The 24,107-nt window shown below is 40.7% G+C and overlaps 1 protein-coding gene across 1 annotated transcript; it reads left to right on the top strand.

The window, feature by feature from the left end:
* The first annotated feature begins 8,273 nt into the window (after positions 1-8,273).
* Positions 8,274-23,408, top strand: odf2a (outer dense fiber of sperm tails 2a). Its single transcript, XM_063888945.1, has 19 exons — positions 8,274-8,423; positions 9,055-9,168; positions 10,161-10,274; positions 10,378-10,557; positions 11,898-12,085; positions 12,727-12,868; positions 15,095-15,220; positions 16,146-16,220; positions 16,409-16,480; positions 16,561-16,677; positions 16,795-16,980; positions 17,172-17,281; positions 18,357-18,492; positions 18,724-18,834; positions 19,843-20,106; positions 20,724-20,824; positions 21,428-21,590; positions 21,923-22,048; positions 22,126-23,408. The coding sequence occupies exons 1-19, from the start codon at positions 8,421-8,423 to the stop codon at positions 22,294-22,296; spliced, it is 2,499 nt and encodes an 832-aa protein (XP_063745015.1). The 5' UTR covers positions 8,274-8,420; the 3' UTR covers positions 22,297-23,408.
* Positions 23,409-24,107: the final 699 nt, after the last annotated feature.

Here is a 24,107-nt window from a genome sequence, read left to right as displayed (position 1 = left end):
AGATTTTTTTGTGTTGCCAGAAAGAGCCAATAAAAAAAGAATCCTTTGGCTTCATAAACAGTGACTATCTTCATTGTGGGGCTGGGGAGGATGTACACATACACTGCTTTGTTACAATGAGTTTAATAAACAAGTTAAACACATTTACTAATCCAACCACAGTAACATCCAGAGTGCCATTACATTATCAGCTCATACTTTAAACCTGGTTACCACTGAAAAATGCAGGCTCTACTGGGGTTCCTCAAGCTGCCAAAGAGAGGGGCTGACACAAAAAAATGTCCTCTGAATAAAACATTCCCCCCCAAACTAAAATTCTACAGAGACTTTGACGGGCATGTCAAAGATTATTTATTTTACAAAAAATGCAACACCAACAAAAAAATGTACACAAATGTATTATTTAAAAAGCATTACCCCTTGTGTTGGGGTCAAATCTGACCGATTAACTACTTTCATCCTTCATAAATATAGTGTTTCACATGTGATTGCCTCGAGGCCTCATGATATCCTCCACAGTAGGAATCTGAACATACAGTGGGGCAAAAAAGTATTTAGTCAGCCACCAATTGTGCAAGTTCTCCCATTTAAAAAGATGAGAGAGGTCTGTAATTTTCATCATAGGTATACCTCAACTATGAGAGACAGAATGAGAAAAAAAAATCCAGAAAATCACATTGTAGGATTTTTAATGAATTAATTTCAAATGGTTGTGGAAAATAAGTATTTGGTCAATAACAAAAGTTCATCTCAATACTTTGTTATATACCCTTTGTTGGCAATGACAGAGGTCAAACGTTTTCTGTAAGTCTTCACAAGGTTTTCACACACTGTTGCTGGTATTTTGGCCCATTCCTCCATGCAGATCTCCTCTAAAGCAGTGATGTTTTGGGGCTGTCGCTGGGCAACACGGACTTTCAACTCCCTCCAAAGATTTTCTATGGGGTTGAGATCTGGAGACTGGCTAGGCCACTCCAGGACCTTGAAATGCTTCTTACGAAGCCACTCCTTCGTTGCCCTGGCGGTGTGTTTGGGATCAGTGTCATGCTGAAAGACCCAGCCACGCTTCATCTTCAGTGCCCTTGCTGATGGAAGGAGGTTTTCACTCAAAATCTCACGATACATGGCCCCATTCATTCTTTCCTTTACACGGATCAGTCGTCCTGGTCCCTTTGCAGAAAAACAGCCCCAAAGCATGATGTTTCCACCCCCATGCTTCACAGTAGGTATGGTGTTCTTTGGATGCAACTCTGCATTCTTTCTCCTCCAAACACGACGAGTTGAGTTTTTACCAAAAAGTTCTATTTTGGTTTCATCTGACCATATGACATTCTCCCAATCCTCTTCTGGATCATCCAAATGCCCTCTAGCAAACTTCAGACGGGCCTGGACATGTACTGGCTTAAGCAGGGGGACACGTCTGGAACTGCAGGATTTAAGTCCCTGGCGGCGTAGTGTGTTACTGATGGTAGCCTCTGTTACTTTGGTCCCAGCTCACTGCAGGTCATTCACTAGGTCCCCCCGTGTGGTTCTGGGATTTTTGCTCACCGTTCTTGTGATCATTTTGACCCCACGGGGTGAGATCTTGCGTGGAGCCCCAGATCGAGGGAGATTAGCAGTGGTCTTGTATGTCTTCCATTTTCTAATAATTGCTCCCACAGTTGATTTCTTCACACCAAGCTGCTTACCTATTGCAGATTCAGTTTTCCCAGCCTGGTGCAGGTCTACAATTTAGTCTCTGGTCTCCTTTGATAGCTCTTTGGTCTTGGCCATAGTGGAGTTTGGAGTATGACTGTTTGAGGTTGTGGACAGGTGTCTTTTATACTGATAACGAGTTCAAAAAGGTGCCATTAATACAGGTAACGAGTGGAGGACAGAGGAGCCTCTTAAAGAAGAAGTTACAGGTCTGTGAGAGCCAGAAATCTTGCTTGTTTGTAGGTGACCAAATACTTATTTTACCGAGGAATTTACCAATTAATTCATTAAAAATCCTACAATGTGATTTCCTGGATTTTGTTTTCTCATTTTGTCTCTCATAGTTGAAGTATACCTATGATGAAAATTACAGGCCTCTCTCATCTTTTTAAATGGGAGAACTTGCACAATTGGTGGCTGACTAAATACTTTTTTGCCCCACTGTATTAACTGCTGATCAGCACTCATTGAATTTTCTTACATCTATGGTGTTCCCAGTCAAGAATGACCCCGTAGGTTGAATGGGTAACCTATATGTTCCCCATCAGAGAGTACAACCAGATCGATAACCATGTTCATTTCAGTGTCTATTCCTCTTCTATATTTCCACTGCAGTTATTCCTGTAAACCAGTAGTCTGAGATATGGTTTACATCTTAACCCTTATGTTGTGTTCAGGTTTCCCATGATCTGTTTCAAGTTCAAATTATATAATAACCCTCTAGTTTTTTTATCGGAACAAGGCTTCATGATATCCTCCACAACAGCTTTATAAACACTACAAACTCATTTTGACTATTTTAGCCAAGTCTGAAGGTTTCCCCCCAAAAAAGTGCATCATTTGGTGTTCGGGTCTGGGAACACCCAGCAGTGCATTGTTGTGGATGACTCTGGGTCAAATTTGGCCCCCTCCTCTGTAACAATAATTTTAAATTGTATTCTAACAATACTGTATTATAATCTGATACCATAATTATCCACTGTCTTCACTATAGGGAATTTAATGAGTGAATTGAATCCCATTTTCTACTTAAAAATATGTGGTGTCATGTGTTTTGTGCCTTAAAATAAATTTACATCAGGATTTTCCGGTGATGAATGCATATGATAGTCATTATTTTTGAGTGTCTTGGACTGAGTTAAATCATGGGTCAAATTGTACCCGCAAACACCCTGAATGGAAACAGCTTTCAAACACAACAAAAGGTGTTGAATAAACTGTGTTGATGATTATTGTTTGTTGTGTTGATGTAAGAGCAGTGAAAACAGACCGGTCCCATTTGACAAGTAAGGGGGGAGAAATTAACACGATAGGAGTTAAATCAGATGAATAATCCAATGGAAAGCAACAAAATGAATCCTGTATCACTCCACAATGAATTTTAAAAGTATAATCCAAGAGGAATAAGGCCTTGCAAAAAGAAGACAAATATCCAAACAGGAATGCACTCACCGGTCGCCGAGAAGGGAAATAGAAGAGATGCTAAAGCTGCCGCTGCAGTTTCCTCGACAACCTGCCAGGCTTCCTCTCCTTCTGCTCCTACCAAACCAAAGACTCTCCCAGCAAATCATTCCCTGTCCGTGTGTTCCCCTGATCCCGCCCCCTCTCCTCACCTGAATTGAACTGCACACCTGATCATTGCCTACAGGGAGCTGACGTGTTAAAGCAGGGGAGAGAGGGAACACTGCAAGATATAAACAGATGTATTTCTTACAGACTTCTCAAAACAACAATACGTAAGAGTTTATTGTCGACTGAAGATAAAATAAGAATGACTTAATCCCAGACTTGGACATTTTCGTCAGACGAGAGCAGGGTGATGTGCTAAGAAAAACAGTAAAGTACTATATGCATATGATAACTAATAACCCCTTAATATTGTATAATTATGTATATACATATATATATATGTACATGGTCACTGGGTCTTTATTTATATACAGTTTATATGAAATGAGTGAAATCCCAAACATGAGCGTCATACTGGCTCGGACGTCGCCCGGTTCAATTAAATTGGAAGCAGACGTTGTGGACTCGGACAGTCAGTATGGAACCAAAGGCATGCTTACACAACCCCAGGGAGAAATGGAAAGGATGTGGGACTGAAGGATAATTCATGTACATCTAGACAAACTTAAACTACTTTTAGCTCAGTATTCCACTATCCACAGTCACAAACTGATATCACAAGTAGATCGATGAGGTACAGGAAAGGGGCCACAGCTGGGGGGGCAAGGATGAATAGTCAATGTAGACATCTCTTCACCACCCCTCGACTCCAAGATTGGGTACAAGCCCCAGTAACTGATAGCCTCAACAGAACGGGCAGCTGACCTCTGAGAGGCTATCCTCAGTAAGCTGGATACCTGGAGCCCCCATCAGCGGCCCCCCCCAGCTCAGTGACAAAGTACCCTCTGAAGGCGAATACAGCGCTACACACTCTCCCTACTGGGACCATCACTGAGACCACCAGGCTGATAGACGCTACAGCACCTAGTGATCCTAAAGAGGCTTTGCTTCAAGATGAACAGTATGCCATAAGGAGCAGTTCCCTCCATGTGGAGACGGAGGCTGGAGGCCATGAGGAGTCAGCCAGCTATCAGAACTACAGAAAGGTGTGATGAAGGAAAAGGTTCCCAGGAAGTACACCAAACTGATCATATCAGAGGCACTCTGGCTTCCCGCCTGAAGAGGTACACTACAAAGATAGAAGCCAGGAGAATAAACAGGGTGATCTCCAAGGAACCACGTCGATTTTACAGTCTACTCTAAGTGGCAGGGCAATGGAGATAGAAGAACAGCAGAACTGCAAGAGCAAGACTGAGACTGAGACTTAGACTCAGACTGAGACTGACCTATGGGAGAAGGAGACAACACATACAGTCGCATTAACGCCCAGTGGATCTAAGAACATACCACAGCAACCTCCCAGAACAAGACCCAGTAACCATCACAATGGCAGACCTCCAGGAGGGGCAAGTGTCACACACAAAGAGCTGGACGACACCAGGTCCTGATATGATCCAGACACTCCATAGACGCCTGGCAGCACAACTGAACCAGCTGCTGAGAGATGGGACCCAGCCATAATGGTTAACCCAAGAATGAACCTTCCTGATCATGAAGGACCCCCAGAAGGCCAACTACCAGCCAATAACCTTCCTCTGCACAAAATGGAAATTCCTGTATCATTGCAGACAAGATGTGGAGGCCAATGGCTCAATACATGAGACGTGAGAAAGGAATTGGCAAAGACACCAGCAGAGCCAATCACCAACTACTGGTCACCCAAAAGAGTTAGACCAGACTCAACTGGATGGACTACAAGAAAGCCAACGACACGATACCACACACTGGAAAGCTTGGAGCTGTGTAATACCAACAGGATACTAATACCCATTCTCTACTGAAAATCAGTTTGGTTCTCCGTGCTGGCGCTCGTTTGGTTTATAGTAGTTAGTTCTAAAGAAGTCATTTTGCTTTCCATCGACCAGAGCCGTGGTGCTGCTTCATGCCATCGCCGTTTATGTCGCTGATTTTCTCTGCAATAGTGCTCACAACAACAACAATGGCCGTTATAATATTATAAAAAGCCATTTTTCTGACATGGCAACCTGTTCAGCCAATATATTGATTACCCGCTGTTCCGTCCCCGATATGTCTACCGTGATATCCTGACGGCCAGCTAAACTTTTTCCCAACATCAAGACTCTGAGGGTTACTTATTCCTTCCACAGGTTTATTGACGTTTACAAAGAAAAGGTGAAACTGCAACAAAAAAGAACAAGGACAAATTAGAACACAAGCGAGACGTAGCATTCACAAACCGTAGTATGAGACCATACTTTACAAAACCCAACATTATCGTCCAAAATAATGATAAAACTCTACAGACAATCTCAAAAATACATACCAACGATGCTATCACAGACACAAGACGTCGACAGATTGTTATGGAATGCAAAGCATTTACAACTAAAATAGATGGCTGAAATGCGCTTGCCGTACTTCTGAACTACTGAACTACACGACATAGTGGTACGATTGGACATTTAGAACCATGTGATCTTTAAAGTGAACACGACCTAAATAGATACTCAGGGAAATGTATATTCCATGAATACATTATATTTCTGTAATGCTAACAAGAACTAAGAACATGTATTATATTTTCCAAAACATTAAACTTAATGCTTTTTTCATACTCATAACACTCCCCGCGATAGCTGCTATAATAAAAGATGAAATCAAATGCAGCTGAAGCGGTGAGCTGCTCTTCAAAGTCACAATAATAGTTTTGCTTGTAACATCTTCATTTTCTTAAACGTACTCACCATGAACTGTTATTGCTCGGGCTAATCTCCGAAGTAACCCTCTGACATATTTGGTTCTTGAACAGCAGTTTTTTGTTTACAAATGCAAACCAGTTTCCTGTTAGGCTGCATCAACAGGGCACAAGCTCCGAACTGGCCCTGGAACCCCGTTGGTGGAAAAACGGTAAAAGAGTCTTCATCAAGAACTCAATGGGACTGTGGAAGTCGATGAGAACGTATGTGACCAATCAGAAGTGAAGTTTCATTCCTGGGAGTGTCATTGCTACGAATAAAAACAATGCAGTGTTGCAGAGAGGTCTGATATTAAATGTTGAAGAACTGTTGCATGCACCTCTATAACTGAGTGTATGTGTCCTCATCATTAGATGGGTCATTCCAGAATTGGAGGACATTTTGACATCAAAACTTTAAAAAAAAGAAAAAAGAATCCTTTATTTTCTATTTGTCTGTTATGTATTTTATAAAAACAGGCAGTGAAACATCACAAAAAATGATTTGGCAAGCTCAGGTATCAATGGTACACTTTCTATGAGATATTTTATTTGTTGCTTTTCAACAGCGCTCAATGGGGGCTAGAACTTTAAAATCAATAGCAATCAACTTTAAATAAACAAAAAAAGGAATTCATAATCTGGAAACATTTTAAAACATGTAGATTATGCTAAATTATATATAAAAATAATAAATTGTAATACTATTGCGCAACCCTGTTTCTGTCATTTCCTATTGATTGAATTATAGGAACAGGGTTGCAAATCAATGCTTATTTTAGCTTTATCATTTAGGAATTTATGCTAGCTGCAGAATGTAATGTTAGTGTCAAGGCAAGGACAAACTTAATTATTTATTTAAAGAAAGATAACTCTGAATTGTATTTGTCTTATTGTGATGATGTGAGTAACAGGGTTGAGTGTGTAAGAGTGCCACACTTGTTCTAGACGAAAAGAATAAGATACATATGAACAATGAAAGAGAGGACTGAGCTTTGGTCCATGGCAGTAGCACATGGCTTGATGATGTTATCCCCTGTGTCATGTAACTGCAGTGTTTTTAACTTCCTCCACCTTCAGTTTAAAGTTGCTGTTTTATAAAATAGGCTTATGATTTAACAAACTGCTATGACAATTGCAAAAGACATGTATAAACACAAAAATAGCTAAATATGTAAGTAATAAAGCCATTTTAGAGGGGTTTTAGAGCTATTTCATATTTAAAATGATATTTTGAAACCACTTTTCCAACAAATGATTTTACATTTTGTCTAAGGACAGGTATATTTAACACAACAAGTGCATGTTTTAACATTTGTGGCATGGAATATTTATAATTTTACAGGTGGGACAGTAAAGGTCCTCCAATTCTGGAATGACCCAGAAATACCCACTGTTATATACAATAAAATAGTATTACATTTAATGTTGAGAAATAAATCTCATTATTCAAGAAAAGATATGCAAAGTAAAAATAATTTGTGGTTTGCAAAGTCCGATATTTAGAATTTGGAAGTGTTGACTTTAAAGTGTAATGGTTGACTAATTTGATTTAATCAGATTTATTAGGAAGTCACATTTCTACTCGTGACAAAATGGAGAAATGAATTCACCGAAAGTTATTTGTAGGGAACAAATGTGGTCTTTATTAGTAGGATAGGGATAATGTTGGATTGAATGTATGCTCAAAAAAAGACAGAGGGTTTTAGAATTTATATTGAATATACTTTTACTTTCATGACTGTCATTCATAGAGTTCATGTAGCAGTTTACTGGTTTACTGAAATAAAGCAAGGAATGAGAAGGGAACAGAAGAAGACAATAAAGGAAACATGAGCATGAATAGTTATCTACTGCAACCCAGTGGTCTATTTAACGTACTACTTCAGTTTAAGCTCAATAAGAGTCTCAGAACTCGTTGGCTTACATGTAAATAATTAGTAAGTTTTCTGTTGATATTGTATTTTGGTGGTTAGTTTCCGCAAACAAATGTAGGCTACAGTTATTTAGAAAATAGTCTTAAATCAGTTCACCTGGTAAGAGGGCTATTATTTTACTTTCTGCACATTTCTGTGAAGCTGATATGTATACATGGTGTGGGATTCATCTTGACATATTGTGTATCTTTGATATTACCACAGCTTGTGGAGCTGTTTGTTGCTAAGTAACGTCACAATGTCCATTCTGGTCCAATCACTGTAGGAGAAAGATGTCACCTGCTTTAAACTGACCAACCAGAGAACCACAAGCGTCACTACATGTTGAAGTTTATTGAAGACTTCACTCCAACAGACTTTATGTTATCTTTATGTTAACTTGTTCATTTGGACTCCTAAACTAAAAACGCTGCTCTGCTTATGACATTTATTTTCAAGTCCTGACGAATATAATTTCGTTTCTCATGGTAAGACGGAGAATTTGTTTGTCATTGCACAGACGCTAGAATGGCTGTGTGTAGCTAATAAGCTAAAGTCGATGGCAGGCTAATGTGTACAGTAGGCTACTTCTACACAATCATCCATAGTCATTGCTGAAATTTTTATGTAACTTAGAATATTGTCAGTGCATTTGTTATGATTTTGTTTTGATTTAGTGGGTTCTGCAACTTGTTGAAATATTTGTTCATTAATGCATTGTACACATTCTACTCTGTTCCATCACATATGTCATAAATTGCCTTAAAGAACGCAAAATACACTGTATAATCTCCAAACATTTTTGCCATTCTGCTGATTTTGCCTCTAAGATTCTGAAAACAAATCTCCTACCCTGTTTGACATACTAGCATTTACACAAGCCACATTAGAAGCATTAGAAATATGTATTTCTACAGAAAATGTTAGCTGCCTTATCTGCTGTAGTGGGAAAGCTGTTATATATTGCAATCAAGTTATTCCAACATTTCCTGTCATATTTTGCAATTGTGCATTATTATATTAATAATAATATGTGGGACCCTCAAAAGTCATGTTAACACCCTAATTCTAATTTATCTTGTACATTCTGATGTTAAATTGTTTGGAATGGTTTCACAGAGGAAAGCAATGAGAACTGGATCGAGTTCTCCTCCAATCCATCTGCACATCAGCGAGTCCACACCGCTCCATGTGCACGTGAAGAGCCAGAGGAGTCCTGCCGGCCAGCCCCAGGTCACACACTTACTCATGCTGGCATGTCTTTATTGTATTTACTTTCATTTCTTATTGTTCATTTGCATCTTTTAAAGACATGTACTACCCAGATCTTTTTCTTTATTTTCTGATCAAATTTTGTGAAACTCAACATATTGTAGTAAGATAAGATAAGATGGACCTTTATTGATCCCCATATGGACATTCAGGTGTTAAAGCAGCAACAGATAAGAGTTAACAGGATAATACAATTAAAAATACAATTATATAAGTAAACGTTAAAACAACATATCACAACAACAGCAAGGTACAATGTTGATCAGTTCAATGAACATACAGTGTATAAACACACTTTATAGACAAAAGTATCGGGACACTCCTCTTAATCAATGAATTCAGGTGTTTCATTCAGTCCCATTGTTCACTCCCCAAGTTTGGTGGGGGAGGGATAATACTATGGGGTGTTTTTCTGGGGTTGGCCTCGGCCCCTTAGCTCCAGTGAAGGGGGTTCTTAATGCTTCATCTTACCGAGTCATTCTGGACAATTCTATGCTTCCAACTTTGTGGAGACAGTTTGGAGAAGGCCCTTTTCTGTTCCAGCATGACTGTGCCCCAGAGCACAAAGCAAGGTCCATAAAGTCATGGAGGGATGGGTTTTGTGTGGAAGAACTGGCTGGACTGGCCCGCACAGAGCCCTGACCTCAACCCCAGTGAACACCTTTGTGATGAACTAGAATGGAGATTGAGAGCCAGGCCCTCTCGTCCAACATCAGTGTCTGACCTCACAAATGCTCTTCTGAATGAATGGGCAGAAATTCCCACAAACACACTCCAAAATCCTGTAGAAAGCCTTCCTGTAGGCTCCTGTAGGTGTAATGTGTAGGTGTCCTAAAACTTTTGTCTATATAGTGTATATGTATTAGTACACATCTGTTCTTGTGTAATTTAGTTTGTATGCAGCGTAGAGGGCTGAAGTGACATGCTGCTGCTCTCTCTGCACTCTGATAAAGGAGAAGACCAACGTGGACAGAGGGAACCTCCGTCCTACAGCCAAGGTCAAAACTCGAGTTCCATGGATCCCACCGGGAAAGGCTCCCATACGGGACGCTTCATACAAGTGGGAGGTACAACACATCCAAGGACAGAAATATCATCCTCTGTTAGATTTTTAAATATTGCTCCTGCAGGTAAAGATTTGCTGTTACTGACAGTGTAATGTGCACTTAGGGTCCAACACACCGCCTTGAGATCACCCCCCCGCTCCATGAAGAGCCTGAACACTCCCAGTCCGCGCTGCGACTCGCTGACCTCACATCGGAGGAAGAGGAGGGGCTGCACGGGCGGATCAGCCAGTATGAGAGAAAGATCGAAAGCTTACTGACGGAGGTCAGCTCTCTGAAGAGCGAGGTCAGTTCCTCCCCCGTCCACTCTGATCTGAGCCGGTCAGTGTCATCAGGCTTCCTCATGAACAGAGCTCGCATTATACTGGCCTCATATTTGTTTTCGGAATTTTATTTTTACTTCAGACATTGATGCTTCATTGTTTGCTTGTAGGCAGTGATTGTTTCAAAGCAGCTATTAGGTCATTATATTAAAATTATTACTCTAAAGTTACAACTTGCTGCTTGGAATAGTTTTTCCAATAGTGGATGCTATAGGGCCCTCAGATCAGTCCACTTGTCATGTGAAGGGAAGTAAGTGAACCTATGTGATTGATGAAAGCCGTGCTACATCTTGGGACATAAAGTTTGAAAGACGAGTATTTAGAGGGAGGGTCTCATGGAAGATAAGATCAATATGCAGTTGCATTATGGGAAATGTAATACCCATACTAGGTACTAAAAGTCAAAATCATGTCTGATGGGTCCTGTAAGAAAATGCAATAAATAATTTCATTGCCATGGCTTCTAGCTGAAACTATTTTATCTACCCACAAATAGGTTGACCATTCACCTCTGAGTCTCTGTGTTTTAAAAAAAAAAAATTGCCACTATGGTGCACCCGAAACACAACAATATTAACTGTTGTGTGTGTGATGCTATTTCAATTACATTGCATTTAAATCAAAATAAAATGTGCAAAAAATATGACCAGAAAGGGCTGCTGAGGTCCCTCCTTTCATCAAAGGTCATTTTATTCAAGATGTGGAGTTAACCCTTAAATGGCTTCTGTCATTTAACAGACTGTGTCACATATGTGTAAAATGGTTGTAATATTAGTTTTACATGGGTCTAATAAAAGAGTATTATGGGTACAATATTGGTGTAACCATGATGTACCATGGGTATATTAATGTGAAATATGGGTGTAATAACAGTGCCATACGAGTGTGATACTTGTGTAGATACTATGTAATAGGGCTGTCAGAGGGTGGTTCTAATGTGTACTATGGGTGTAATATAGATAATACCAATCAGGTTAGATAATACTCAGATGTGATTGCCCATTTGAGGGTTAAGAGCTGTGCAAACTGAATGGTGACTGGTGATGGTTACACACAAGCAGTTTCATTCATGAGACAGAGTCCAGAGAAGTACATGCTTTTTATAAAGTTATAGTTACCACACCACGATGTCGATTGAGGGAGTCTTGGTGAAGAACACGGGAAGCACAGTAACTGTGTGTGTGTGTGTGTGTGTGTGTGTGTGTGTGTGTGTGTGTGTGTGTGTGTGTGTGTGTGTGTGTGTGTGTGTGTGTGTGTGTGTGTGTGTGTGTGTGTGTGTGTGTGTGTGTGTGTGTGTGTACAGGTGGAGCTGCGGAAGAAGGAGCAGCTACTGGAGCGACAGTCGGAGCAGCTGAGTGTCTCCCAGAGGGTGATGGAGGAGCAGGAGGAGGAGCTGGCGGAGGTGAGCAAGGAGCTGCAGCAGACCGAGAGAGAGAACTCACGACTGCGCCTGTCCATGGAAAAGATGCTGGAGGAGAGCGACCACAACAGGTACACAAACACTTCCTCTGCTTCTTCTTGTTCTTCTTAGGATAAGATACACTTTATTGATCCCAATTTTTTTTTGTAACAGAAGCATGTCAACAAGGCATTGCACAGAATGTGAAAACGAAAAAGAGTATGAAATAAACAGACATTAACATAAAATAGAAACATCTCAAAATAGAAAATAAAACTGAACTAAAAAGTAAAATATATTCACGTTGACAGTGAAAGATACGCTATATATCTGAAGACTATCTGTGAAATAAACACTACGAAGGGCCAATTAAAGCTAACAAAATATAGGAATACGGTATTATTTACATTGAGTGTGCAAGAAATTGCATATTAAAGGAAATATAAATGTGCATGGGATCTTGTGAAGACACTTTGGACACTGCTCTTGCCGTTGGCAGGAAAGACTTATCGGGTAGATTGCTCAGAGATCATTGTAGTTTTATTTTAAGACATGAAAACAATGAAATCATTCAAACGCCACTGTGGTCAGATATCCTGATGAGGGCAGTATGTTGGTGGACCTCGTTTGTCTGCCGGTGTAAAGTTTGGTGTCTTGGAAGGATTTCTGCTGTATCTCCAGTTGAGTGGGAACCAGAGTGAGTCCGGACTCTTGCTCCTGTTTTTCCCTGCAGAGGTGACATGGCCAGTCTGCAACAAGACAAAGCAGCTCTGCACAGGATGCTGGTGGGGGCTGAGGTGGAGGGGGCAGCAGCAGCCCAGCAGGTCTCCTCCCTGAGGGACTCTGTTTCCAAACTATGCTCTGCTGCTGGCACCGTGAGTATCACTGACTCTCACTGTAGGGCAACCACTGGCCTCTAGTGCTACAGATTAGCTTTCATAAATCACTAGGATAACTGTTGATATTATATTAATATTTTATCTTTATTCTGTGGGACTGGCGGAGCCACACACAGTCTAGTATTCGACATACTTACAGTGAAGGAAATAAGTATTTGATCCCCTGCCGATTTTGTAAGTTTACCCACTTACAAAGAAATGAACAGTCTGTAATTCTTATGATAGGGTTATTTTAACAGTGAGAGACGGAATATAAAAAACTAAATCCAGAAATGTACGTTAAAAAAAAGATATAAATTGATGTGAGTTTAATAAGTATTTGATCCCCTTGAAACCAACAAGAGTTCTGTCCCCCGCTTTAAGAAAGTACTACTCAACTCTTTACCTGGATAAAAGACACCTGTCCACAGTCAATAAATCAGATTACAACCTCTCCACCGAAGGCCAGACCATAGACAGGTCTTGTTATCATGGTGGAACTAAGGTCTAAGGACATCAGGGAAAAGATTGTAGACCAGCACAAGACTGGAATAGAAGACAAGACCACCAGCAAACAGCTTGGTGAGAAAGAGACAACTGGTTTGATTATTAGAAGATGGAAGAAGCACAAAATGACCATCAATCGCCCTCAATATGGGGCTCCACGATCAATGATCTGGTCTCTTGGGGCATCAGTGATCATGAGAAAGGTGAGGAGTCAGCCGAGAACTGCACAGGAGGGACTTTCTAATGATTTGAAGGCAGCTGGGACCACAGTCACCAAGAAAACTATTGGTAACACACTGCGCCGTAATGGATTCAAATCCTGCAGCGCCTGCATGGGTCCCCTGCTCAAGAAGGCACATGTATAGGCCGTCTGAAGTCTGCCAGTGATCCTCTGAAGGATTCAGAGAAGGCTTATGAGAAGGTGATGTGGTCAGATGAGACCAGAATCAAGATCTTAGGCATCAACTCCACATGTCGTGTTTGGAGGAAGAGAAATGCTGCCTATGACCCCAAGAACACCATCCCCAGCAGTCAAGCATGGAGGTGGAAACATGATGCTTTGGGGGGGGTTTATCTGCTAAGGGGACAGGGCGATTAACCACATCGAGGGGAGGATGGAGGGGTCCATGTACCCTAAAATATTGGCTGATAATCTTTCCGATATTCTGTCTCTCACTGTTAAAATAAACCTACCATTAAAATGGCAGGCTGTTCATGTCTTTGTAAGTGGGCAAACTAACAAAATCGGCAGGGGATCAAATACTGATTTCCGTCACTGTATCTCATCTTATTCTCCTTCATCCACCACAAATATTGATTTGCTACTCGTCCGGTTGTTGACACGAAATACACTAAAATCACATCAAAATCTTTGAACACACCTGTCGGTCGTTAACTCAATCCAGTGGTGATCTGAAGATGGTCAGAAATGATGCAGGAATGTGGTACAAGAATCCAAAAATGTAATGGATAAACAGTTCAAACAGTCAGCTACTTTGTATTTCTGGATATTCTTTGTTGTACCTTAACAATACAACTAATGCTATTAATAGTTTCTCTGCGGGGGTAATGTTAGCATCGGGTTGCGCATCCAAGTTGCAGTCACACATTTAACATTTCTCAGAATTTTCTAGTATAGTTTTATTATTTTTATAGCCTCTTGACCAATTGATGAGTTATTATGTGTAAGGGGAGCACTATATTTAAGCATTATTTCTTTGTAATGTAAAGTTCATTGACAACATAGCTTTTCTCCGTTGTTCCCCCTTTAACTTGCTGGTTCCTCTGGGAGATTTCCCTGTCAGATGTGAAGGTCTGAGGACAGAGGGTGTTCTTTGATTGATTGACTTTTAATTCATATTTGTTTATTTAAAAAATGTATTAGTGACATCCCCTTTTGAATTGGTCTTTACTTTATTATTTGTTTATTATTTTATTATCATTTAGTTTTTATTGTATTCATTCATTTTGAATTATGTCTTCTTTTTTGTTACGGAGACGGATCATTATTTATTTTATTGAATTTTATTTTTATTATCATACCTTTTACGTCCTGGTGCTCCTAGAAGTGTTCAATAATGCTGCATCTGTGCCAAAAGGTTTTAAAGCCCTTTGAGATGCACCTGCTGTATGAAATGCGGACACAAATAAAGCTTTATATTAACGTGGTTATATCATATGATGCATGATGTCAGGGTTTACATGTGTCTGCTGCAGAGACTGTCCGGCTCTGAGTCTGCAGGCCTGGCCCGTCAGAAGGAGCTGCTGCTACAGAAGCTGGAGGCCTTTGAGTCCACAAACCAAACTCTGCGGCACCTCCTCAGAGAGCAGCACAGGGCCCAGGTATGGGGAGGGAGATCACTGAACGCTGTCTCAGATCTTCTGCTGAGTGCCATGAAGGATCCACAGGAGACGCACTCATTAGTTGTGTGATGCTCATGATGTATTTTCTATTCTATTTCTATGTTCAAGACTGTACCATGAGAGTAGGGGTGTCCAAACTACGCCTTAGTTGTCCATTTTTAATTGAGCCATAGCAAACTCCAAAAGTATGCTTTTCTTATATTGTAGTTATTAGATACAGTATATATCTAAACATATATTACACAGGAGTATTCACATGTTAATAAGCCCATTTGTTCAAATTAATCCAGTCAATTAAAGTTGAAAAAATGCTCAACAAGTCCTGGTTGATAAAAAAAAGCCCGATAACTTATTTCCATAACCAGCTTGAAATAGACCCTTCATATTTCCCCTTATTATAATCAGTCTGAGGCTTCTGTTTAAGGGAGGACCTGCCAACACTTTGAGTAAAGAGATAAATGAAACCCTACAGGGAGCTGGGATGGAGGCTGTTTTCTATATTCAAGCATCATTTACCTACATTTGATTGATTTTACTGACTTATAACTTAACCTCTAAAGTGATATACCTCACCTCTAGTGAGGGGCCCAGCCCTTCGTATGTTGTTCTGTATGTGGCCCTCAGTGAAAAAAGATTGCACGTCCCTGCTCTTGAGGAACAACAGCCTGAAGGGAAATACAAACAAACAAACAAATGAATGTAAAAAGCACCATTGCATTTCATCAAATGTTTCCATAAACATTAAAACACATTGACTGATATATTATATTACATTTCATTTGGCTGAGGATTTTATCCAAAGCTACTTATAATAAGTGCCTGAGTACGTGTCTAATACCTTTCAGCAACAGTTTACAGCACATGTTTCTAAAGCAGAGTGACGTCCATGTGTGTGTTTGGGAAGGTGGAGTCAGAGCGAGGGTCCGAGCAGAAAGACGCCTTACTGAAGAGACTGGCGGACACAGAGGCAGGAAACGCTGTGAGTGGTGGAGAAGCCCAGTAAATCTATCTTTGTCTTTTTAATTACATTGTGCATTAGAAGCTTCTACAATATATTTTGGCATATATATAATTCCTTTTCTGTCTCTCCGTGTTAACTACATTTAATGTTTCTCCTGTGAGTAAAATGTGCTCCATAAATAACGTTTGCCTTGCTTTACCTTACAGCATCTTGTGGTTAAACTTCAAGAACAGGACAGAGAGGTGAATCAGCTGTGCAGGCTTCTAGACAGTGAGAAGGTACAGAGCAGAATCTCTCTGAGATATTTCAGGTTGTTCTAACAGATAGTAGACCCTGATGCACATTCTTCTGCATGCAGGACAATGCCAAGAGCTCATCTGATTTGTCCAAGAGTCTGGAGTCAACTAGAGCTCATTTACAGGGACAGCTGCGGACCAAAGAGGCTGAGAACAACAGGCTGACCGTGCAGATAAAGGTCTGTCCTGGCATGAGCCATCACTATTACAATTATTTAACTGGTCAATTATGTTTGAGTTCTTCTGTCATCAAGGTGACTAATTGTTTGGAAGTTTAATCCCTTCCATTGGTTCAGAATCTGGAGCGTGCAGCCAGCCAGCAGAAGGTGGAGATGGAGTATCTGACAGAGCAGTTGGGGGCGCTGAGGCGGCAGGCCAGTGCAGACCGGGATGCTCTGAAACGAGCCACGAGAGCTCAGAAACAGCGTGCGGAGCGCAGCGAGGACACAGCGGGCCAGCTGAGCGTCCAGCTGCTGGACATGGTACGCCCCCCACACAGCAGCATGCTGCTCTGATAAACCTCTGGGAAGTCAGTCACACAAAACATGGCACAACACATACCGTAGGAACTTTTGTCAAATAGTGTGGTCTTTTACTCCACCACATTTATTTAATCCCTTTAGTTACTTTACAGATTCTCCCACCTAAAAGTGATTCTCTTTGTGGTCCCCAGGAGAAGCAGCTGCTGGAGGCGCTGTCTGCAGCTGAAGCCTGGCAGAGTCGCCGTGCCCAGGAAGACAAGGAGAAGAGTCGACTGGAGATAGAGCTGTCTCTGTTGAACAGGTTACTGCAGACAGGTTTATCATTTTCCTTTAAACTTTTAGAAGATTTTCTACGGTTTCAAATGTAAAAGTTAGAAACAGTTCAAATAGTGCTTTGTCAAAATGATAATTGTGAACAATAGGTCTTATTAGATCGCGCCCCATCATTACGTGATTATTTTAAGGGGTTAGTAATGAGATTAACAGTGAAGTCAAGTGAACCAATATGTATTTATATCAATATTTTTATCAAATGCTAGTTTAATCACAGTAACAGTAGTTGTCTCAGTAAGACAGTTATTAATTGCTAAGTCAAACTAGTGTTGTCACCCTGTGGACACCGTCAGACAGCACGTCTGGACCAGTTGTTAATTTAATTTGTGCATAAAGTCTTAATTTGCACTTTAGTGAATGTGAGCAGTCCCTCCTGTAAATAAGGCTTCTGTTCGTACAGGTGGTTCTGCAGGAGGCACATTTCCATTTTTCAGCTTCAATTTCTATTTATTCACAATATTTTAAAATAAAAATACAAGTTAAGTCATGGGACATAATGGAGACATGTGAAATGGGTCACCGTATCAGTGTTAGGAAGCTTGAGAACAGGAGCCCAGACTACAAAACTAATGTATTTACATAATATATCATCAATACATACATAATTAAGACAGTTAAGAAATTAAATTATTCATCAATATGACAACCCAAAACTTGCCACTTACCAACAAACCCTGCAAATGTAACTACTCCAACCCTAACTACTTAATGGTGAAAATATTTAACTCTTCAGTGTAAATATTTGTTAAAATAGTTAAGATAATAAACACAGACACTTGAAGAAGTCCACAGCCATTCAGCGTTTTGATATCTGACACCTTTTCTGTTGCCTGAAGTGCTTTTTAAAGACAGACAACAAAAAGACATATTCATAATGCTATTAATCCTCGAGGCCCTCTACAGACACAGTAAAGCTGGGACATCTAAGTGTACACTACTAAAAGTAAAAGAGTCCAATCAGGGACCAGTATCTGCTGGTTCAGAACTCCACTATTTTGGTTCTACTAATGAATATTTAATAAGCGTTGTGTTATGGGATGCAGCCGGGTAGCAGAGCTGACGGAGCAGCTGCAGAGTGCGGGGGATAAAGGCCGGGCGGAGAGAGAGGCCCTGCTGGAGCGCCTGCATGCACTGACCTCAGACAGCACAGGGGCCAAACTGGAGAACCAGGCCCTCAAGGTGAAACCCCATCAGTCCAACAAAGCTGTCATTAATCATTATTCAGTGAAGACACATTTATTGAATGGCAAACAGACCACACACTGATCCCATTTCTACATATCTGTTGTGGTGCTTTAATGTCCTGGGTAATAGCCTCCCTACGCCCATGTTTCATTCCAAAACACTTCCATTGACTCATAAACAGGAAAATCTGTTGATAACTGATGATCCCTTCCGTGTTCCTGGCAGGCTACAGCGTCTGCAGTGGAGGAGAAGCTGGCCTTGTCTCAGTCAGAGCTCCAGCAGGTCAAAGCCTCCATCCTGCAGTATGAGAGCCTGCTGGACAGCTACAAGATCCAGGTGTGTGGAGCACATTGTACTCCTAGGTTCAAAGTTCAAAGCTCTATTGTTATATGTACATCTACAGTTGTGTTGTATTTGCAATACATTATTAAGTGCCAGGCTCCTCCAACAACATAAATATCTATAAGCAGCCAGGACATGCACAGTGTTACAGCAAAAACTGGCATAGCAGGTAAAAGCATGCAAAAAGCTAACCTATACAATACAGAGAAGAAAGCATTAGTAATGATAGAACAAACATAAAGACAAATAAGGACACATCCATGGCTAATATGGAGGATCAGCAATTTAAAGAACTAAGTGACATAAGTAACATATGTGTGTGAGACATTATACAATGTATGTTACAATAAAACAATACAAAAAACCAATAAAAATAGTCCAATAAGAACAGAGTAGAAATTGAATAGTGCAAGAGAATGTTGCAAGACTTTCGTATGTGCAAGTAATGCAGAAGAGAAAAATAAGTAAAAGTAAAATAGAAAAGATGAGCTTTACACAGATTTTTTTGGAAAGGAGCATAGAGAAGAACATCTTATTTTACCTGCCCCTTCTTAAAAAAAAATGACAATAAAAAAAGTAAAATACAAATTAATTACAAATACTTACAGAAACATAAAACCAGAACACAATCAAAGGTCATCTTCATACTGTCTGACTACGCTTTCTTTATACATTTTCTTAAACGTAAAGATGTTCATACAGCGCTTTAAATCTAATAATTCCACTTTTTTACACCAACTACAGAAACACACATCTACTTTAGAGTAGTCCGTGCAAACTGATGTTTAAAATGACATTTATTTGTAATTATAGATACTGTATATATGCGAGATGCAAACAGATGAATGGTATGCAGTTGTGAAGGCACAGAGCTCAGGAGTGTAGCAGTCTGATGGCCTGTGGGATAAAACTGTCCCAGTCCCATCCCGCTGTGCAGCAGTGTGAGGTTGGGACAGCCCCGTGGTCTGCAGCCAGTTTTTCTTTCTGCCCTGTGCTGCACAGGTTGGAAAAACCCGTGGAGAAGCCGATGAGTACCGTGCTCGGTTGTCTCAGGCGGAGCGGCAGGCCCAGGCGGTGCGGGGGGGGCTGGAGCAGGAGCTGGAGGAGGTGCGCAGGGAGCTGCTGGGGAGCCTTGCGGAGCTGGAACCTCTTCCTGAAGCCTTACGACGCTCCGAACTCCAGCTGAAGGAGGCCCAGGAGCGGGAGCGCAGCCAGGAGAGACGCAGCATGGAGCTCAGCACCACCCTGAGCGACCTCCGCGTGAAGGTCCAGACTCATATATACATACATTATTCTTATCCTTTTTATTATTTTTTCCTGTTTTATTCAGTCCTGCGTCGGTATTAAGTGTTCTTTTTAATCAAAAAGTTACTGTGCTTTCAGCTGGGAAGGGGAAGATAGTATTATTTATTTTTTGGGAAGTTGTGTACAGTATGTGTTTGGTTTGTGAAGCACTTTGAGTCACCTTTGTGTATGAAAAGTGCTATAAATACAGTTAGATTTGATTTTATATATGTATATATGCAATAAATGCAGGCTCAAGTTATCATCACAAAATCCTGATTAAAAACTTAAAGTGCTGAGTTGAAAATGATTCAGGTATTCACAGAGTGATTTTGAGAAGAAAATAAGCAATCATTTAATTCTGAATTGCACACTTAATACACCGTTGGTATGTGACAGAGGCTACTATTGATCTCCACACGTGTTGTTGATTGTTCATTTGCACCTACAAATTCATTTCAGCTAGCATTAGAGATGGTTGTTAATTGTACCACATCAATTTTGCTAGCCCTCACACAGGCAGTTTTAGGAAGAGCTGGAGGAAAACAACAGCTCTGATACTGAGTCCAGGTCGTGTGATGACGGTTGTGTTGTGTTAGGTGGAGACGCAGGGAAGCCAGGTGGAGCTCCTGAGACAGAAGAACAAGCTGCTGCTGGACGAGAACAGACAGCTGCAGCACAGCCTGGAGACAGGGGAGAGGTCAGTCCCTCTGTCTGCTCCTCAGACTTACTTAGTCACTTTGAACCAAGTTCAAATGAACTATTTGAAATCCATAATTGTTTCACTATGAACCTTTATGATTAAAGTTTCATCAAGAGTCTTGGCAGAGGAGGTTAAGTCTGGTTTGTAAAGTTCTTCTTGGGTAAATGGAGAATGTTTTATAACTATCCTAAAACATGGCAAATAAGTATTTTTCTTGTTTATGGATTAAAAGAATCACTCTGTGTGATGTCAACAAAATAAAGCATGAACCTTGAACCTGACTTTATCCGATGTTTACATTTTTGTTCTGGACACATTACTGTTAAAGTTTATAATTTCATGATAAAACCCTTTATCTGACTTCACTTTTATGTCATCGTGTCATAGAGTGTATATTCAGTTCCAGACAAAACAAGCAATAAACCTTGAGGCTACACACTGCATGTACCTCCTATTGTGTACCTCAGAGTTGAACTGCCAGGAATAGCTTAGAAAAAAACACTCTAACCATCTTAATGATAGCACCAGTGCACAGGTGAGCTGTTTATTCTGCAACATGCCGTATAGTTAAATGAGTGTTGATGGTTGTTGATCTTGCAGGAAGCTGGAGGAGGCTGGCAGTCAGAATTTCGAGCTGCTGGCCATCATTGCAAAACGGGAAGACTCCATACACAGTAACCAGCTCCGCCTGGAAGAGAAGAGCCGGGAATGTTCCATGCTGAGCCGGAAGCTGGAGGAGGCTCTTGGTGACGCTCACCAGCAGGTCTGAACCTGAACACTGGTCAAACACACTGTGGGGTTGAATGAATTCAGCATTAAGAGCTCGTAGCCTTCTCAATCATTTCAGACATGTGCTTTGACACCAAAGAGGGAGAAAGAGGTTCTTCAACAAACAAAAAAAACAGGGTGGTCAGAAATGAGCTCTTACCAGCAGGTGGTTTCTGCAGGTTGGGCACGTCCGGCTGTTAAATGAGCCTGTATCTCTGTATGCATATTGTTAGGGATATCAAATATAGGGATCACATATGTAGTATGTATACCCTCTATTGGCCAGTAATTAAGTCTGATGTATGTATCATATACTGTATCCCCCAGATTTCAGAGACCAGAGGACTTGCTGCCACTAAAGAGCGCTCGACCCAGTCCAAAATCATCGAGCTAGAGACTCAACTTAGCAGGACAACCTCGGAAATCAACCAACTGCGGCGCAGCAAAGAGGAGGTAGGGGCGGTCATTAATAGTTGATGTAAAATGTGTATGCATCAGCTGTGTCAGTAAAGTGTATTTGTCATGCTCAGGTGGAGCGGCGCTACAACAGCCGACTGCAGGATGTGAAGGACCGTCTGGAGCAGTCAGACACCACCAACCGCAGCCTGCAGAACTACGTCCAGTTCCTCAAAGCCTCCTACACCAACGTGTTTGGAGACCTGGCCCTGGGCAGCTCCCTGAGGGCCCCCTCACCCATCTGACAGCCCCTCTGTCAGAGTGATATGCACAAATTCCAAAAACAGTATGGGGGTTTGAGTCTGTGACATTTAGAGTTGATGACAAGAGAAGGCAGTTAAGATGCTCCGTCTGTTGCCTGGTTGCCAGTCGGGGAGGAGCGAGAGAATTCACAAAAATGATTGTAAAACCTACAGAAAGGCGACAAGGGCTTCTTGATGTATCAGGTTCAATGCAAAAACACGGCAGCATAGTGAACTGTTGGCATCACAACTAAAAAAGATGTTTTGCTTTTTAAAGGGAGACATAAAGTACAACTTCTGTCACTGTATTCACATGTTTTGATACCAGGCCATGCTGTGAACAGCTGTGATCAGAGCCAATAAGAACGCTAGGTAATGTTTTAGAAAAGCACAGCGTTGTAAGAATATGTTAAACTAATATGCTCTGGGTTTGAAGGTTCATACAGCTGTAACGCACAGGACTTCATCTACCCAGCTCTGCTGCTGAACATCTGATCCTGCAGCACTCAGGCTCTGACCTCACTGAGGAACTAATGGACTCTACAGTGTTTACTCCATTGCTCTACAAAAGTAGTCGTGACATGCTGAATAAGAGCTGCAGAAGTTCAGAGAGAGAGCTGGTCTGATGACATTTTGAAGTCATTGTTTTAGCTGTTTTTTTCCACCTCTTTTTGTATGTTTTTCACCTATTTAACGCGCATTAGAGCTTTCAGATCGAATGTTTGGATTGGGTATTATTTTATATGGCCAAAACTTTTGGAGCTTCTAATTTCCTTATCAAGTAATCATAGTATCTTTTAACTAACCTCAGCTAGTCCTGATGTCTGTAATATGTCTTTTACCAGAATGAACAGACTACATACTGTATTGTACTGCTTTATACTAAAACTATGATCAGTTTTTTACATTTATAAAACACCATGCCACCATGACATAGCTCACTTAAATGTATCTATGCTCTGTGATCGTATGGAACTGAATACAATGGTGCTACTGCTGTCCTTTGGCTGGTACAAGACAGTGTGTGAAAACAATATTATAGTTGTTGCCTGTTCTCAGAGTGTATCTATTAACTGCAAAATTCACTGGTAACATCAATAAAACATGTTTTTCTACCAGAGTCAATCTGACTGAAGCACTTTTGTCTCTTCTTTTGTACGTTTCAGATAAAGTTACAAAGAAGATACAAATTGACCATTTTTGTTCGGGGCCCATTGCTTCACTAGTCTGTGGGCCGGTCTGTACTGCTTTGTTTATCATTCAAAAAAAGATTTCAATCAATCATCACAGATGTTAGTGTCCTGTAGCAGCTGCTGCAATACTTACTATGGGCAGCCTCAGCACAACGGTGTGTCAATGTTGAGCAACGCTTCGGAAGACTTGTGTAAATTAACACCAAGTTAAAGTCAATAAAAAATAAATTGTGAAGATTTAAGACAAACTGGTTTAACTTAACAGAGTTGTAAATGGAAATTCATTAAGCAATATAAGGTATCAACCAATATGTTCCAGCTTATGAACTGATGGTGTATTGTCTGATACACCCTTGTGGTAGTCAGCTGATTCCCTCAGATGTTGCTGGCTGCAGGGAGAAGATGATATGTTACAGTGCATTCTGACTTAAGAAGATAGCTGAGGTGTGAGGAATAAGAGCACAATGTTTCAGAATTAAATGAACACTCCAACAATATGCGGTGCCTTATCCAATGTTTTTCTTACAAAGTATATTTGTGTTCAGTGTTTCAATAAGTGTATGTCTAATTACGTATTCTTCAATATTTTAATGTTTTAATAGTATGGTCTAAAAATTTAAA

The sequence above is a fragment of the Eleginops maclovinus genome, chromosome 8 (assembly GCF_036324505.1).
Source record: "Eleginops maclovinus isolate JMC-PN-2008 ecotype Puerto Natales chromosome 8, JC_Emac_rtc_rv5, whole genome shotgun sequence".
NCBI lineage: Eukaryota > Metazoa > Chordata > Actinopteri > Perciformes > Eleginopidae > Eleginops > Eleginops maclovinus.
The sequence above is the reverse complement of the archived record's forward strand: the minus strand, read 5'-3'. Positions and strand labels throughout refer to the sequence as shown.